We start from the raw sequence: 18,014 nt of genomic DNA, 5'->3' as shown, positions 1-18,014 counted from the left end.
ATACCCTCTGAGAAGGAAAACATTTTTTCCACACTGGTTTGGAGGTTTGCTTCATTTGGTTGATTCCAAGGCCTTCATCCTTTCCTGACATTGGTATGATAAATGGCCCAGAAAATTCCTTTTGCATTTTATACTTGGTAGATGATAAGCACACACAGATTAGTTTGAGAATTGTCAGACTGAATTGCATGTTGTTCATAATATATTGCCTTTAAAGCATGTTAATCATTGTTATAAAAAGGAAATGGAAATTTGATTCATTCTTCATTGGATTCAGGAAATAGGTGGTTATGTATTTTATACTAACTGTAATTTAGATTGAATTCATTCTTCCCTGGTACTGAACCTTTTTCAGTTTTCGCTCTGCATTTATTGTAGGTTGTAATATCAGCACAGTCTTAATGTTTTTAAACTTAGACATTTTATCTTATCCTGTATAAATTGCAGTAAAGTACAGTTCGTTATATTTTCAAGCAAATTAGAAATTAGTGTACGTAGATCTATGTGAGAAGATCCTTTTAAGAAAGAAAATTGGTAGAGGCATGAGTCTTTTAGACAGATGTAACTTAAACCATGATGTGTTATTCATATTGATAGTGTTTGTGTCTGCAACGATCCATCACAGCATGTAAACTTCGCATGAAGTGGTTAGCACGTTGTTCAAACAAGAGCAGCGAGCATCTTCCACTGTAGTGCGAAGCAGAATTGCTGGAAGGCGTTGTCATTCTCAATGTTCAATTACAAGTTGTTGGAGTAGTAACCCCATGTCCTCTGTTATCTCACACTAGGTCTGACAAAGGAAAATGTAAAGGATAAAGCAAGAGTTCATACCACAAAATTGGAGGAAATTCAGACCCCCATCTCAAAAATGCACTGGGAAAATAAAATGTCTAAATAAGATCATATTGTATTTGAATTGCTATTTTTGGTTTTTTGGTCTTTAATGATTTTTAATAAACTGACCCCTGTCTGGAGTCCGTAATTTGTATAAATAAGATTTTTCTGTTTTTTAAACACTTCAAGAAGATAAAGGTGCAGGAAGGAAGCGCGAATACAATGAAAAGTAAAACAAAGGTGATTTTTCCATTTTCAAAGAATTTCAGCTTGCAAGGACAGTGTTTTTTCCTTTTGTTTTCAGCAGTTGCAAAAAGGAGCATAAGAGTGGGGAGAGGGAGGGGGAGAGGAACAAGAGGGAAGGAGGAAGGGCGGGAAAGCTTAGAAGTATGAGGAGAGATGAACAGAGTGAGAGGGATGGAAGGAGGGGGTTTGAGGGAGGGACGTGGGTTTGTAAGAGATCAATAAAGTTCACGGTAGTCAGGTAACTGCGTTCCCCTTGGCTCTACCCTCTGGTGCTGCTCCCCTTTCCTTTACCCTGCCTTCTCCCTCTGCCTCACCCTATCCTCCCTTCTCTTCTCTCTCCTACCCCTCTTCCTAGTGAATACACCTCCCTCCACCTTGCCACACAAACATACCTCATACTCTCTTGCTCTTTGACTGCTACCTCCATCTTTACATCTTTTCTGTTCTGTATTTTTTATAAGTTTTATGAAGCTTTTTCTAAAATTCTATAAAAAATCTGAATTTAAACTCCAGAAATTGCTCTTATGATTATCCCCTCTGCCAGCTATTATTATTATTATTATTATTATTATTATTATTATTATTATTATTATTTATTTATTATTTATAGCACTAATAATGTTACCCAAGAAATATTGTACTTTATGGGTTTTATGATTACAGTATTATAAGTTTATCTTTCAGAAGATTGCTTCTTTGTATTGGACTTAAAGTATTACAATTTTCCATTGTATTTTAAACTTATTTGCCTCTACTTCTGTTGCTGTTTTTGCGCCACCTAGCTGTTGTCGCTTTTGCTCTCAATTTTTCCATCTTTCCTAAAGTCATGAACATGTGACAGTGAATTTCCTTGGCACGCTTTAATCTTCTTGAAGACCACTCTGAACTGTTGTAAAGATATTAATCTTTGGTTAGGTTAATCAGCTCCTGCATGTAGTTTGCACGGTCTTGACCCCAGAGGAGAGGATTTTGCTTTTGAATTTATGAGTTATTGTAGGAATAGTAGACTTCAATGTAAGTCATTAAGTTCCATTAGGAGAGTACAGTATACAGTATACTTTTTTTGCTTTGAAATACTTACAGCAGTAAAACGTAGAGTAATACCTTTTGTACTAGGGTTGTGTCTTGTACAGTAAATACATAGTACAGATTTCTAGCAACTGTAGTGTACAGCATATTTTGTATAGTGATACAGTCTATAGTAAGTCAGTTTTTTTTTTTTTTTTTTTTTTTTTTTTTTTTTTTTGGTTTTGTAGCCTCTACTGTACTACTTATGATACATTTGTGCAGTAATTGACAGTGTATTTATAAATTGAAAACCCATTGCTGCTTGTATCTGCAGCAAAACCTAGTTATCCATTTTATATGCATGTTTGTTTTAATAACTATATGAAGAATGTACATCTGCTGAAAAATTAAACTAATAGTATAAGAAGTGCCCTCACCAATGTATTATTTATGTTAAGGTTATTAATTTCTAAACTTATTTTTATTATTAATCTTTTTACCATCATCACAAAATAAGATTTTTTTACAGGTAATTTTATTTTGACAATTACATAGGGTACTTGCGTTGACAATTGCTTTGCTTTTTATTTCAGTAAATTTTTAAATTATTTACATATTTTTATTTTATTTTGTAACTACCCAGCTCTTAGCAATTGATACTTTTAAGATTTAAACTTTATGAATGGTTTTATATTTGTAATTGTACAATGTATTAACCATTTGTGTACATTGCAACTTATGTGGTGAATATAGGTGGCCCTGAACTGGCCTGTATTTTAAGATAATCATTTTATTTTGTATCTAAGGAAAACAAGATAAGTTTTAAACAGTCTTGATGTATGACTCACAGTTTTGTATTTTTTGACTCTTCAACTCAAGGTATAAAGTTTCTTTGTCTGCATATCCAACTTTTTTAAACTACCCATTTTTTTATTATTATTTTTTTTTTTTTCTAAAAAAAGTGGTGTGCATTGAGGTGTATTTTGAAGCCGCCTTTGAAGTCCTGTTGAAATATTTACACATTGGAACAAAGCTCCCTCCTCCCCCAACCCTGGTACTCTTCTCACTCTCCCCTCTCCCCAGTGCACCTTCCCCACTCCTTTCCCCAGTGCGTAACCTGCATAGTGCTCCCTTCTAGACACCACCCAGCCAGTCACCTTGTTAGCTCTCTATTGGTGGCTTGGATGTTTCTGTCCTAGCTCCTCCCAAGTATCCAACATTCATTTTCCTTTTATCCTTTTCTTTATACTGTATATACTTGTATTTTCTTATGGCTTTGAGTTTTCCATTGATGCACTTTAATATTAGTCCTTGTCATTATTGAGTTTGTTTTTTCCTTAAGTTGCATTGAAGTAGGGATTAATACATGAAAGTAGTGGATTTTTTATTTTCATATTTGTAGAGCAGTTTCAAGTATATACAACCTCTAGTTTTGCATTTTGCTCCTCTCATGTTGTTGAGAGTGAACTGGTATATCAAGAGTGTTGTGAACCTTTAATGTGGAAAATCTCCCTTCCTCCCATGTAGACCACGTTTTTATAATCCTTTTCTTTTGTATTCAGCATAGCTTGAAGCCATTTCATATTGATAATGTATTGGCATTCTCTTATTAACCCATTCCTGTAAGTCTCTTCTTTGTTGCTTTGTTGTTTTCCCCCAACGTCTTGTTACTGTTTTGTAATATGATTAATTATTACAACCTTTTCTACTCCTTGCTCATCTCGGGGTAGACTCCTCCTCCCCTGCTGCCTCCTCCTCCTCCTCCTCCTCCTCCCCCCTGCCGCCTCCTCCTCCTCCTCCTCCCTCCCCCCTCCTCCTCCTCCTCCTCCTCCTCCTCCTCCTCCTCCTCCTCCTCCTCCTCCTCCTCCTCCCTCCTCCTCCTCCTCCTCCTCCTCCTCCTCCTCCTCCTCCTCCTCCTCCTCCTGCTTACCTTTGAAGGGGGCCACAACCGTTGCTGATGTTGTTGGGTGATGGTCGTTTTACGCCTTTGGGACTTTGAGTTCTTGTTGTGTTAAGTGGACTGTTATTTATGCATCTAGTGTATTGTACACTATTTTGTGACTTTTTGTGTCTGTGATGGAAGTTGAGAGAGGTTATGAGTGAAATATATGTTTCATGTATTTGTCAAGATAAATTTTGGGCTTTCCATTCCAGTGTTATTCTGGACTGGTAATCCTCTAAAATTGAAAAGGAGTTCAGCTAGAAAATTTTAAATGAGTGAAAAGTGGCATCTTTCGAAGGTAGCTGTCAGTATTGTTTACATAACATTTTTCCACTCAGTTTTGGTGTCATTCTTTTTTTAGCCAGAAAATAAATTTTGTCAAGATAAAAGTACTGAAGTCCTGTAGATAGGATGACCAAGTGTCATTCCAGTATGGCTGAGCATTTTGAAAAAGAGATTGGTAAGGGTGTAGAAAGAACGATATAGCATTGAAAGCATTGGTGTAGATAATGTTGTCCTATAACTGTGGGACAGGATGTATAGACTATGATGGACTATCAGTGTGTTATCGTATACACCATTGTCAACATCGCCACTCCGGAGGAAGATGTGCTAACACTCTCTCAGAAAAATGGCTGTCTAGGGTGTTTAGCAAGCTTCATAAAAAAGCTGAGTACTGGCAGATTTGTGTGTACAATATTTGTACTGTGTGTGTTGCATTTCATTTTAATTTTTTTTCTGTGTTTGAGTATTAGAGAAAGCACTGCAAGATGAATGTGGAATGTACATTATGTTCAGAATATGTTGATGTAGGGTTGTCCATGTGAATGTGTTTGTTTAGTATTGTACAGAATGTTCTTTTATATATCTTAAACAGTTGAATCCAAAAAATTCTCTTGGGGATCCAATTTAGAAAAAAAAAAAAAAAAAAAAAAAGTCGAAAAATAATGTCATGTTTCACATTTCTAGTTTGGTTTTTGCTCTCGCTAAAGATTTAACATGTACTGAGAGAGGTCATCAATGAACCTCATATTTTCCTCCCTTTCACTCCCTTGCCTCTTCTCCAAGGTTCCACCAAAATTCCCCCCCTCCCCCTTTCCCAAGGGCTTTTTTTCTCTTTTTTTCAAGGTATTAGGAAAAAGGTCATGCATGTTCACAGAATTGATATTTCAAGTTCATGGTGTATTTTGGGTATTTTTTCTTAATTTGCTTTTAGTGATGAGCTTGCACAATTTAATTGTGTTAGTAGATGACAGTAGTTCTTCAGATAATGGCCATAGGTTTAAAAAGGGACTTTGAAAATTTTGTTCTCATCATTTCATAAGAGGAGATTCAGCTTTGTTTTTTCTTTTCTGGTGGTCTTTATGTTAATGACTTAGCTCCAGACGTATCATTGTTCACAAAAAATATTCCAGTGTTAGCATTAACCAATGTTCAGGGAGTTTACGTATTTCTTGGTGGTGATTTTGGAATATAATTACCACCTTTACTTATTCTGTTTTTAATTATATATATATATATATATATATATATATATATATATATATATATATATATATATATATATATATATATATATATATATATATATATATATATATATATATGTCATAAACAAGACCTTGATAAATTTTTTTGCCAGCAATTCTCTTGTCAAAACATTATACATAACTTTCTGTCTCTTTCCATCATTAAAAAGTAAGGGGTTGTGAGGAATCCCTTTGTAGAAACCAGGCCAGTATGTTGAAAATATGAATGTCAAGTTTTTCTTTGCTTGTATTTGCACCTTATGTTACATCACACTAATAATACCATCTTTTGTTCTAATTCTAGGGCTGTTGCAGCTTACCTCCGTGCACTCAACTTATCTCCCAACCATGCTGTGGTTCATGGAAACCTGGCATGTGTTTATTATGAGCAAGGGTATGTGCTTTTTCAAAAAAGTGTGGAGATTTTTCAATTTATTGTCATGTGATTTATTGTCCCATTATGTAACATCTTAAAACTATTAGTATCTTAAATGATACTGCTTTTGTGTTTATAAAATAATGGCTTCAGAAGGTTTTGGAGAAAACTGCTGAACAGCAGTTATTTTGTTTGATATATACAATACATACTCTTACATTTTATTGTTTTGTAACAAATGAAATTTGCAGGCTCATTGATCTTGCCATTGACACTTACCGACGTGCCATTGAGCTGCAGCCAAACTTCCCAGATGCCTACTGTAACCTTGCCAATGCCCTCAAGGAAAAAGGACAGGTATACCATTTGATTTATTTTTATCACCATGCTAGGTAGTGTTAATAAAGTGCGATGTCAGTGAAGGAAAATTTAACAATACGAACATGCCAACAAGAAATTAATCGGCCTTAATTTTTGGAATTACCACTTTTCAGGTTATTGAAGCTGAGGAGTGTTACAACACTGCCCTTACATTGTGCCCTACCCATGCTGATTCTCTCAACAATTTGGCTAACATTAAGAGAGAACAGGTAAGAAAACAGTGTCTCAGTGTTTACTGTGAGTATTTGTTTATAGAAGATAAACATGGTTGCAGTGTTTTTTATGCATATCTGTATTTGAAATTATTTAGGATTATGAGAATTGAATGATAGGTAGGTGGCTTGATAAGTTAACTACAAACAAATAACCTAAGTCCCCAGACTGGTCTCCCACTCAGACTATGCAGTGTTCTTGTAAAAACACAATTTTTATGCCACCTTTTTCCTCAGGGCTTCACAGAAGAAGCTACAAGACTGTATCTCAAGGCCCTGGAAGTGTTCCCAGAGTTTGCAGCTGCACACTCCAATCTTGCTTCCATTTTGCAGCAACAAGGCAAACTCAATGAAGCCCTTATGCACTACAAGGAAGCCATCAGGATCCAACCCACATTTGCGGATGCCTACAGGTATGTGCAGGTTTTTAGTTGTACAGTATCATATTGGTGCCTGTGTTTGACTTTCATGCAGTTTGAATAATATCACCTGAAGTCATTTATACCCTTTAATAATTTTTCCTAGTATTCTATCCTGTCAGTTTTGTTTAATTACACATAATTGCATGTAATACTGTACAGTATACAGTTTTTGTTTTGCTAGGTCTGACAAATGTTTTACTAGATCATCTTTAATATACCTTTTCATTAGATTCACAGTCTGTTAACACGTCGTCTTCCTGTGTTTTTATGTCTATAGCATAGAATTAGGTTGTTTCACAAATTGTCTGTTGTTTTATGCTGCTTCAGTGTTGCTTTAGAATTTGTAAAGGAGAATTAATGTTTCCTGTTTTAGGTCTGTAGATTTTGTATTGTTGTTCAGGTATTTAGTATGGGACCCTTCCTAAATTCTTCCAGTCAAGTGAATAAAATATAATTGGCTATAGTGAAGTGAGGTAGAATCAAAACAGGTTATTCACAATTCCTTTTGCTACTAGACGTAATGATTTTAAACTGTTCAGCAGAGGAAAGGAAATAGTTCTCGAGAACTTGTAACTTAATGATAAGTGTAAATTCCACCAAAAGTTAATATTTTTATGTAATGTCGTGGCATTAGTTGCAAAAATTTGCTTACATAAAATGTTAAGTGGTTATAATGATAGTCAAGTTTCTTGAATGGAAAGGAGGCATTACAGTTCTCCTTTTGCAAGACTATAATTACTTTGTTCCTAAGGATCATTTATAAATTAACATTTTATATCTGTAGTATTGGAAAACCAGAATTTTACCCTTTTAAAATTTTAAGTCTCTAAACATCCTTTTTTGGAAAAGATCTGTGGGTAAAATGCTTTTAGTTTTGTTCCTAAGGATCATTTATAAATTAACATTTTATATCTGTAGTATTGGAAAACCAGAACTTTACCCTTTTAAAATTTTAACAGTCTCTAAACATCCTATTTTGGAAAAGATCTGTGGGTAAAATGCTTTTAGTTTTCAGGCTTCACCCTGAAGTGTACGAGATATTACTGTAAGTTATTTGGCTTAATTTTTGGTTTTGGGTTTGAGTTTGTGGATTGTGGTGTTGATTTTTTTTTTTTTTTTTTTCATAGGGCTTTCTGTAAGAGCGTATAGCACACGTGAAGAGTAGGAAAATAATTCTTCTTCTTCTTCTTCTTCTTAGTATTGAACTTTGGAAGAATTCTGAATAGGAAGGGGTGCTCATTTGTTTCACTCTTACTATAGAATAATTTAACAGCTTTACATTGGTCATATATATATTACTTAGAGAATGTTTAGGTTCCAGTACATAGATTGTTCATTTTTTGCTATTAAGAAAAGGAGCTGTCCATTATTCCTCAATCTTCAGTTATTATAATTAATATAATTGAAAGAACAAGTCTGTCAGTAGTGATGCAGTGTGATGAGAGATCTGTCCAGTGATTTATTAGTAGTTAGGGTATAATTACAGCATTTCTGGAAGTTAATCTATTTAGGCCAATGATGTCAGTATACCTGCTGCTATTTTGTTAATCTGTTCCTGCTTGTCAGTAATAGCTTTGGTGTTTTCGTGTGTCAAACCTAGTTTCTGTCAACACTGCTCCATTCTTTTGTAGTTGTTCACACATGTACATCTTTTATTTCACTGGGAGACACTTTTTTTGCAGAGGGTGGGTTGTGTTTTTATTGTTGGTAATGCTTGTCAAGTACTGGAGTTGTGCACCATTTTTGTTATATGCACATGGAAGTTCTCTGAACTACATATTTTATGTGTTTACATTAGTAATGAGTGTTTGCATATAAGATTGGGCAAGCGATTTCCAAGTTGGTTATATTTGGATTGTCGTAGGACTTTTGCGCATTATGAAATTTTCCTTTGAGTTTCTTTAATGGCTGATTTGTAATCCCTTTGAATTTAGTTATGAAGTTATATTATTTTTGTTTACCAAGGTACTTTAGCAATATGTTTTAAAAATAACCAAAAAATCCAATTGTACTTTGTTCTGTATGTGTTCACTTTTTGCTTTCAACAGTAACATGGGCAACACACTTAAGGAAATGCAAGATATTCAAGGAGCATTGCAGTGTTATACCCGTGCAATTCAGATCAACCCAGCATTTGCTGATGCTCACTCCAATCTCGCTTCTATCCACAAGGACTCTGGTAACATTCCAGAAGCAATTCAGGTGGGTTTTATTCCCATGTTTCTTGTTATCTCTGTTTGGATTTTGTATTGTCACAGCTAATGAAATTGCAGTTATGTCCAGCATTTCATTGGAATGTAAAAGCAGGTGAAAAGGTAGCACTTAAAATGTTTTTTCTTCTTTCCCAGTCCTACCGTACAGCCTTGAAATTGAAACCAGATTTTCCTGATGCTTTCTGCAACCTGGCCCATTGCCTTCAGATAGTGTGTGATTGGACAGATTATGATGCAAGAATGAAGAAATTGGTTAGCATTGTGGGGGAACAGTTAGAGCGTAACCGTCTACCGTCCGTACATCCTCATCATTCTATGCTGTATCCCCTTTCACATGAGTATCGAAAGGCTATTGCTAACAGGCATGCAAATCTTTGCATGGAGAAGGTAAGAACTAAAGGAAGATGCAGTAAACCTAGAGACTGTAAATATATAAACTGTTTAATTTCTCTCTTTGCAAATTTGATTGAAGGGTTTAAAACGACTTTGATTGTTTATGCATAAAACTGGCTTAACGGAATCATTAATGGTAATCAAGTGAATACCAGTAGTACTTGGTTTTTCATTCATGGTAAAATTTATATGCTTTTGCAGATCAACGTCCTTCACAAGCAACCCTATAAATACCCATCAGAATTGACCTCTGATGGCCGAATTAGAGTGGGTTATGTGTCCTCTGATTTTGGAAACCATCCCACTTCCCACTTGATGCAGAGTATTCCTGGGCTGCATGACAAATCCAAGGTTGAGATCTTTTGTTATGCCTTGAGCCCTGATGACAGTACGACATTTAGGTAAGAAACTTGCACATTGATATAATTTTTTAAATGAAAGCGTTTTGTAAGCTTTCGGTAACTTGACTGACTTTGCTTGCTTTTGATAGTAAATGGGCTTGAATAGGGCTTTTAAAGGATTTTAGAAAGTTTTTTAGAAAAAAAGATATACAGTATTTGGGTTCTATTTATTTCTTTGCTTTGAGAAGATACTAACTGATAAAAACAAGTTATAGTAAATGATGGCATTGGGTACGAGGCAAACCCTAAAATCTTAATTGTGGAAGGATCTCAGGTTTAAAATAATTTTTTCATTTTCCTACTGTAGTTATGTGTAGTAAATATGAAGTGAAAAAGATTACTGAGATAATTTTATATGAAATTTGCCATCCAGTTTACTTGTACTCAAGGTAACATTTTAACTCTCCACAAAACGTGATGGTAGGATCTAGAAAGCAACAACATGAAAAGGAAAGAACCCAAAAGATATAATTTTCTTGAAAAGTATTTTATCTCTTAAGAAAATTGGAACAGTTGCAGTGATCTTCATTCTTTTTTACTAGTAATGGATGAATACTTAAGTCACGAGTCCCTGTAGAGCTAGAATATTTAATAAGTTTATACTGTAATAAATGTTATTTTACTTCAGTATTGGGCTTTTCCTTTGATTAATGCCTGATTATTCACACCTCCAGATCATTAAAACCATTCCAGCACAAGCCATTGTGATTTACAGTAAATCCAGAAGCACAAAGATTGTCTTAGTAAAGTTATATTGTATTGGAAATTAAATCATTAAATTGTATGAAGCTGGTAAAAACATTTTAAGAGTTATGCACAAGTAGGTTTTAAAGGTAATGAAGTTGCAAAGCGGTGCCTCTTTGTAATATTGTAGGGGAGGGAGTTGTGTATGAGCTAATATTATCTAGTAAAATTTTTATTTTTTCCCCCCTTAGGAGTAAGATTGCAAGAGAAGCTGAGCACTTCATAGATTTGTCACAGATTCCATGCAATGGTAAAGCTGCTGACCGCATCAATCAGGATGGAATCCACATATTGGTCAACATGAATGGTTACACTAAAGGTGCTCGCAATGAAATATTTGCTCTTCGTCCTGCACCAATTCAGGTAACTTTGATGCTTGAGTGTCAGATTAAATAGGGTCAGGTTGAATATCACAAAATGTCATTCATTTAGGTAAATTTGCTGGTTGTCAGGATTAACCAACTTTTATTTTATGTGAGCCAGCTGATTTTAGCTAGATTTATCTCATATATAGCATAAATAATAAACATGTTATCAGGTTAGTTTGACATTAAAATTATGGCTGCATCAGCTGTGTTTAATTAATAGTAAAGTTTCTATTTTAATTATTCTTTTTTCTGTGGAAAAAAGATATGCAGTAATGAATGTAGGACAGTTATGACGTGATCTCTCCCATACTGGAAAAGGAATCTGAAAATAGAGAAACTTTATTTTTTATACAATAAATTCTATTGATGTAGCCATAATTTTTTATGAAGCATTACCAAAGGTAAATTTTTTAAGAATGAAACACACTGGGCATTTTTCTTCCTTTACCAAATATATGCATGCACTGGTTTAGCCTAACTTTAGGTTGCCATAAATAGGCAGCCTAGACTTGGGTAAATTCACTTAGTTGCTTAGCTTAAGCTAGCAAATAATCAACCTATTCTCACAAAAACAATTTTCGATAATTAAAGTTTGATCAGATAGGCTATAAATGATTATTATAAAATAAAAATAAACATTTCTTTCTAACATTTTCATAATTATAGGACTAAATCAGCTGGTCAGATATATACAAAAAATCTTGAGAGCATAGAGTATTTTAAGTGTGTTTAAATCAGCTAAGGGTTCCAAGTGCATTTCATTATAATTTGTGTATGTTTTAGGCTTTTGTAAATTTATTTTATTAAAATTATATATTACACAAAGCTAATGAAAGAATCCCAAGTTCATAACCTTTCTCATGCATACCACAAACTGAGCATGTAATGTCTTATTGTTACAGGTAATGTGGTTAGGTTATCCTGGAACAAGTGGAGCTCCATTCATGGACTACCTCATTACGGATCGTGTAACTTCCCCTACCAAACTGGCATCACAGTATAGTGAAAAACTGGCCTACATGCCAGATACTTTCTTTGTTGGAGATCATAAACAAATGTTCCCTCACCTCAAAGAGCGTGTCTTGCTCGAATCAAGCGTAAGTTCTTCTTTACCAGGAGTCATCTGTTCAGGTTGTGTGTTGTGGGAACATTTATTATATAAGTTTTGATATATACTAATCAAAAATTTATTGAAAAAAATAATTAATTACCCTTGTATATTTACTGATGTCTTAGCACCTTGTAGTGATTTTACAATTTTTTTTTTTTTCTAGGATAACCCCAAGATTCTTAGTAATGATACTATTAAGGATACTGTTGCCATTATTAATACTACCGACTTGAGTCCTGTGATAGAAAGTGCTGAAGTGATGACCATCAAGGAGCGTGTCCAGCCTACCACCACAAAGGAATCTGTTGAGGTTGCTGTAACTGTAGCACAGCTTCCCACTACTGCCCCAATTGAAGTAAGAACAAATAGTTATGATGGTCCTAACACAGTAAATTTGTCTTTTGGTTGCATAATTTTGATTATCTTTTATGTTAAACTCTCAGAATGCAAGCTAATAAGAAAATTGTACTAAATTTTTAATTACATATTTATAGTTGTACTTCCTAGTATATTTTATGGAGCCTTTTCTCTTCAGTCCATGATCCAGACTGGCCAGGTACAAGCCACAGTGAATGGTCTTTTAGTTCAGAATGGTCTTGCCACCACTCAAATGAATAATAAGGCAGCAACAGGCGAAGAACCCCCTCAAAATGTTCTCATTACTACACGTAAGCAGTATGGCCTTCCAGATGATGCTGTCATTTATTGCAATTTCAATCAACTTTACAAGATAGACCCCTCAACCTTACAAATGTGGTGCAATGTAAGTTCATTTTCAAGTCTCTCCAGAAGTTTTATCAGTTATTGCAGCCATAGGTTTTGCTATTTTTAACAAATGAATTTAAATATATGTAGTTGTAGGAATTATGTTTAATTTTTGATTATTTATGTTCAAGCCTAATTATCAGAAATTGGTTTTTTGCACTTCATGCTACCTAAATGGGGAGAGATACCATATTTTATTTTTACAAAAGAAAAATGTTTGGAAATGTACTTTATATAGAAAAATAAGTTATTTGGAGTCCTTATCCATATACAATGAATAATTCATGAGTATTTCCAGAAACTCATACTACAGAATCACTAAAACCTTTTGTCAACTGAGGTTTTCAGGACACAAAATCCAGCTGATCTGCACATTTCATCCCTATGTTTAGCTTGGTTTTCTCTCTCTTCCTCACTTATTCCTGTTTTTACCAGTGATTCAACCCTCCATGTCTTCCTTCAGGTTTCAACCCCAAGTTGTTTGCACTCTCTTACAAATTCCTGTGTTTAGCTTGTCTCTCTCTCTCTCTCTTCCTCACCTCTTATTCCAGTTTTTATCAGTGATTCAACCCTCCATGTCTTCCTCCTGGTTTCAACTTATGTTGTTTGCACTCTGTAACAAAGCCCTCTTTTTTCATATATCAGCCTTGATTGCCTATCAGGTGACATGCAGCTCCAAGCAACACACATTTCTCTACTTATTCTGTGGAGGTCTGTAATCATGGTAAATTTTGTTTTCAGATTTTAAAACGGGTTCCAAAGTCGATAGTTTGGCTCCTGCGGTTCCCAGCACATGGAGAAGCTAATATACTTGCACAAGCACAGCAGTTGGGTGTTGGGGCTGGGCGTATTATTTTTTCAAATGTTGCTGCCAAGGAGGAACACGTACGTCGGGGGCAATTGGCTGATGTCTGCCTCGATACCCCCCTTTGCAATGGTCACACAACTGGTCAGTTTTCAGGAGACCTCCATACCTTTTTTATATTTTTTTAGTGTGTTTATGTAAAATGTTAATAACTATTGTAATATAGATCTTTGTAACCTTGAATTGTCTTGCTTTTTTTTTTTTTTTTTTTTTTTTTTTTTTTTTTTCTTTTTACACTATAAGAAAGAATTTTTACTATTTACAGGAATGGATGTACTATGGGCTGGTACTCCCATGGTTACACTCTCTGGTGAAACACTAGCTTCCAGGGTAGCAGCATCTCAGTTGCACTGTTTAGGCACTCCTGAACTTGTCGCAAATACGAGGCAGGAGTATGAAGACATAGCTGTTAAATTAGGAAATGATCGTGAATAGTAAGTACCTCTGCATATTTTGATTGCATTTGTCTGTTAGGTCCAATTTTTATTTGAATAGCCTTCTGCAGTGCCATCATACATTTTTTAAAAGTTCATAATTTTTCATCATTTTTCACTGTCAGACCAGATTAATCTAATCTCTTGAATCTTTTCAGTGTAATTGTCTCAACCACCTTTAAATTTGTAAAATTTAACACGGAGGCCATTCAAGGCTATACAGTATCCTATATTTAGTAATGTTTGTCAGGCAGTTTGAACTAATATTTATATTGATAAATGACTGGAAATTGAAAAGTACTCTGGGTATTTGATGCATTCCTTATACAGTATATATCCTTTGGTGGGGTTCATGCACTTCAGCTAATAACATTATCAAGAGTTGAAGGGCATGGTTGAGATATGGAACTAGGTTTATTTTCTTTGTCTTTAGTATTGAAATCTTTGGTGGGTAGTTTACCATTTCTAAATAGTGTACTCTCTCTTCTCAGTTTAAAAGCCACTCGTTGTAAGGTATGGAAGGCCCGTCTAGAATCTCCGTTATTTGATTGCAAAACCTACTCAAGAAATCTGGAAAGACTCTTCAAAAGAATGTGGGAAAAATATGGAAACAACGAGAAGCCAGATCACATTACCGAGTGGTAATAGGAGAAATTTGTATATAAGTATTTGGTAGGCAAATGTAAAGTAGCAGTCATTTTTATGAGGTTAATCTACTCTGTAAATCTGGAAAGTATTCCTTATTGCCTTGTAGTATTGTATGAGGAATGCAGTAAGATGTTAATCTTTTTATCTTAACCCATTTTAACATCTTTCATAGTCCCGTATACATGGAAGTTATAGCTTTGCCTACCATAGAAAAATTTCTCCAGATGTCAACAGAAGAGACATAACCGTGTTCAGCCAAATGACTGGTTTATGTCACATCACTTCAGTAAATGTGGCATTATATCGTGGATTTAGTTAAATAGGGTAATTTTATTTCCCATTATACAAATGTGATATTTTAACTTCATGTTTTCATAGAAAAATATTGTTTGAGATTTATGTAATAGTAATGAGGCCAGTCATCTATTTGGGAATTTAGCTTATTTTCACTAAACACTAAAGTCTAAGGAATCGATTAGTGTTTTAGTAGTTAGTGTTTTGATATTTATACTTGTAATAATGGCAGTCATTACTTGAATTGTGCGCACATGTATATGCTACGAGGTTTTCTTTTGTGAAAGTTTGGATGACAGCCAGAAGTTTGTATATATTGCATTGTTTCATATGGCTCAGGATTTTTTCTTTGTATATAATTCTCAGCTACAGATAGGACAAAGTATAATTTATAGAAAGCATTATTTTTACAAAGGAATCTGCTTTTATGTATTGGTAGTTTTGTTTTCAGGTTTAATTCCCAGGAATGTTGCATGAAAGCAGATTCTAGATATTTAGACAATGGCTCTTTGCCATGGGGAGAATACTAGTTAGAAGAAACATTCAGGCTTCACCTTTACAGTGAATGATAATTTGCGGAGACACCTTTTATACTGTTGCTGCCCTAAGGACCAGTTACTGTTGGTAACTAACTGGAGTGAGTGAAGTACCAAAATGTTTGATATTTTCAAACCATTACAGGAAATCATCTGCATCATTGAAAATTGCAGATGGTATTCATACTTGAAATTTAGATTAAGAAACATTGTCATAATGTTAATTTTTAAAAATCAGTACTAAGTAAACTACAATAGAGTACAATATTGCATGACATTAAAATGAGTGTTATGTGTACAGTATAGAAGTAAAACACACACAGCTCCTTGTAATACTTTGGATTGAAATTCTTAAAATGTTAATGTTCATCTGTGAACGGTGTGGCCTTCTACTCATTTTTGCTTTTAAAGTAAGTTGCTTGGTCCTATTTATTTTCTTAGGTGGTTTCATGTACATATAGTAAAACGACTACGGCAAGAACAGTATATACATATGCAGATATAGGAAACTAATGGCCTATATTTAGGCTGATTAAAGAAAGGCAGTGCTACAAATGAATAACAGTGATTACTTAAATATTAGGAAGTTTCAGACCATTGTGGACTGTCACCCAGGGAATTTTTTGTATTGTAAATTTTGAAGCCGATCTCTCCCTATTTTATGTTGGCCTTTAGGCATTAAATTTGCTTTGGCATGTTATTTGCATATATAGCTGCAGATGGTGGGTGCTAAAGATGTGTTTTAGAACTTAGACCCTATCAGGTTGCCTTCTTTGACTTGTTTGTAGCTGATAATGCGAGATTGAATGTGTGCGTGTGCATATAGTGGAGTTGCCATATGGCTAGAGAGAAGCTTCACAAAGTCTATTACTACTATTTATTTTCAATATAAGCAAGGCTGTTATTCTTTTTTCTTAAAAAATGTACTTTTGTTGGATATATAGAAAACATTCACCATCAGATAACAGGAATGTGATTGTCCTCCCTTGCACATATGAATGATATATCATTATACCATCATTGTGTGAATAAATCATAAAATTTAGTAGTTATTTAATTTCCTTGTAAAATAGTGAAAAAAATATTTTTTAGGTAGTTGCACTTATCAGACTTTAAAATGCATCTGAATTTTATGACTATTACAATGAGTAGAGGTAACATCCATGGCTAATGGATTAGCAAAGTTAACTATGCATGACCTACTAAATGGCTATGGGCAATGAAACCATATCTCAAAAAAAAGTATTTATCAAAATATAAATGCTTCCCTTCAAGACAAAGTAAATGTGATACTATAACCATAGAACAAATGGAATATAATCAAGAAAAATGTGAATCCCTCAAAAAACCAACACTAGTGATCAAGTGAAAAGTATGGCAGATGCTGAAATGTAGAGTCTGTAATGATACTCTTTCCCTTACAATTTCTTTTTCTTTGAATTTGCCGTTGCAGGTGCACTTGGAGCAGTGGAAGCAGACTGGCTCATCTTGTTGAGGTAGTACAAACCAACAACAGAGCACAGTAAACTGAAAAGTAAAATGTTAGAACTATCAATCACAAACCTTTACAGCCCTCTGTAAAATGCTGTATCAATATATGTACAGTACATCTTGTTTAATTAGTGAACATCAGCATCTGTAACAATTACTTCAAGACTGTAAGGTTTATTCTTGGGAACGGGTTGGGGGGGGGAGGAGGAGTTTAAAAATGTATGCACTGTCATTGGGTCTGCTATTAGGCAGGAAGTATTTTCTTAATACAAGCCTATTCAGGTGCTGTTCTAAGCTCATGATCTTAGACGGTGACCACTTACATTATTTTCATTACATGAACTTAGAGGACCTTACTTATGTTCAGGGTAGAATTCTCCTAGTTTTCAACGTTTCTATTTAAGTCTTTAATAGCATAAGAATGATGTTTATTTCTCTGTTACTATTTCACCGGGTGACACGGGACCCGATCCAGAAAAAGGATTTTGACAAAGGAAAAATCTATTTCTGGAGAGGGGCCCGATGTCACCCGTGACCCACCCTGTTTTTCATTCTCTCCTCCCTTGATAAACTTCATTCTAGTGAGGTGGGTGCTCAATACGGCTCCAGAGTCTTTGCCAGTTTGAACAATACCGTAGTTCAACAGCTCCGGTATTAGGAGGCTATGCTAGCTGCATATCTAGTTGCCTGGCTCATTTGGACACCCAGCGTCGGGAATTGCCTGAGGGCGCCGGTCATTATAATCGGTTTCTAGAGTCTTTGGGCTTCTAAGTAACCAGGAAGGAATCCCACCTGATTCAG

The 18,014-nt window shown here is 34.8% G+C and overlaps 2 protein-coding genes across 4 annotated transcripts in view; one reads left to right on the top strand and one right to left on the bottom strand.

Moving 5' to 3' along the window:
• sxc (O-linked N-acetylglucosamine (GlcNAc) transferase sxc) overlaps nucleotides 1–16,767 on the top strand; it is a 76,498-nt gene extending 59,731 nt beyond the window's left edge. For both annotated transcript variants that reach the window (XM_067116481.1, XM_067116482.1), the window contains 14 exons: nucleotides 5,864–5,953; nucleotides 6,187–6,292; nucleotides 6,430–6,525; nucleotides 6,766–6,941; nucleotides 8,999–9,152; nucleotides 9,299–9,550; nucleotides 9,758–9,957; nucleotides 10,893–11,064; nucleotides 11,972–12,166; nucleotides 12,344–12,535; nucleotides 12,716–12,943; nucleotides 13,687–13,894; nucleotides 14,076–14,244; nucleotides 14,736–16,767. In XM_067116481.1, coding sequence (XP_066972582.1) covers nucleotides 5,864–5,953; nucleotides 6,187–6,292; nucleotides 6,430–6,525; nucleotides 6,766–6,941; nucleotides 8,999–9,152; nucleotides 9,299–9,550; nucleotides 9,758–9,957; nucleotides 10,893–11,064; nucleotides 11,972–12,166; nucleotides 12,344–12,535; nucleotides 12,716–12,943; nucleotides 13,687–13,894; nucleotides 14,076–14,244; nucleotides 14,736–14,889 — 2,392 coding nt within the window. In that variant the 3' untranslated portion in view covers nucleotides 14,890–16,767. The remainder of the gene's footprint in view (nucleotides 1–5,863; nucleotides 5,954–6,186; nucleotides 6,293–6,429; nucleotides 6,526–6,765; nucleotides 6,942–8,998; nucleotides 9,153–9,298; nucleotides 9,551–9,757; nucleotides 9,958–10,892; nucleotides 11,065–11,971; nucleotides 12,167–12,343; nucleotides 12,536–12,715; nucleotides 12,944–13,686; nucleotides 13,895–14,075; nucleotides 14,245–14,735) is intronic.
• Nucleotides 16,768–16,954: 187 nt separating this feature from the next.
• The window catches only part of LOC136845948 (keratinocyte-associated protein 2), a 30,678-nt gene continuing 29,618 nt past the window's right edge, over nucleotides 16,955–18,014 (bottom strand). For both annotated transcript variants that reach the window (XM_067116485.1, XM_067116484.1), the window contains one exon: nucleotides 16,955–17,249. In XM_067116485.1, coding sequence (XP_066972586.1) covers nucleotides 17,141–17,249 — 109 coding nt within the window. In that variant the 3' untranslated portion in view covers nucleotides 16,955–17,140. The remainder of the gene's footprint in view (nucleotides 17,250–18,014) is intronic.

This window comes from Macrobrachium rosenbergii, chromosome 14 (assembly GCF_040412425.1).
Source record: "Macrobrachium rosenbergii isolate ZJJX-2024 chromosome 14, ASM4041242v1, whole genome shotgun sequence".
Lineage (NCBI taxonomy): Eukaryota > Metazoa > Arthropoda > Malacostraca > Decapoda > Palaemonidae > Macrobrachium > Macrobrachium rosenbergii.
Note: the sequence above shows the minus strand (reverse complement) of the source record. Positions and strands in the feature narration are given on the sequence as shown.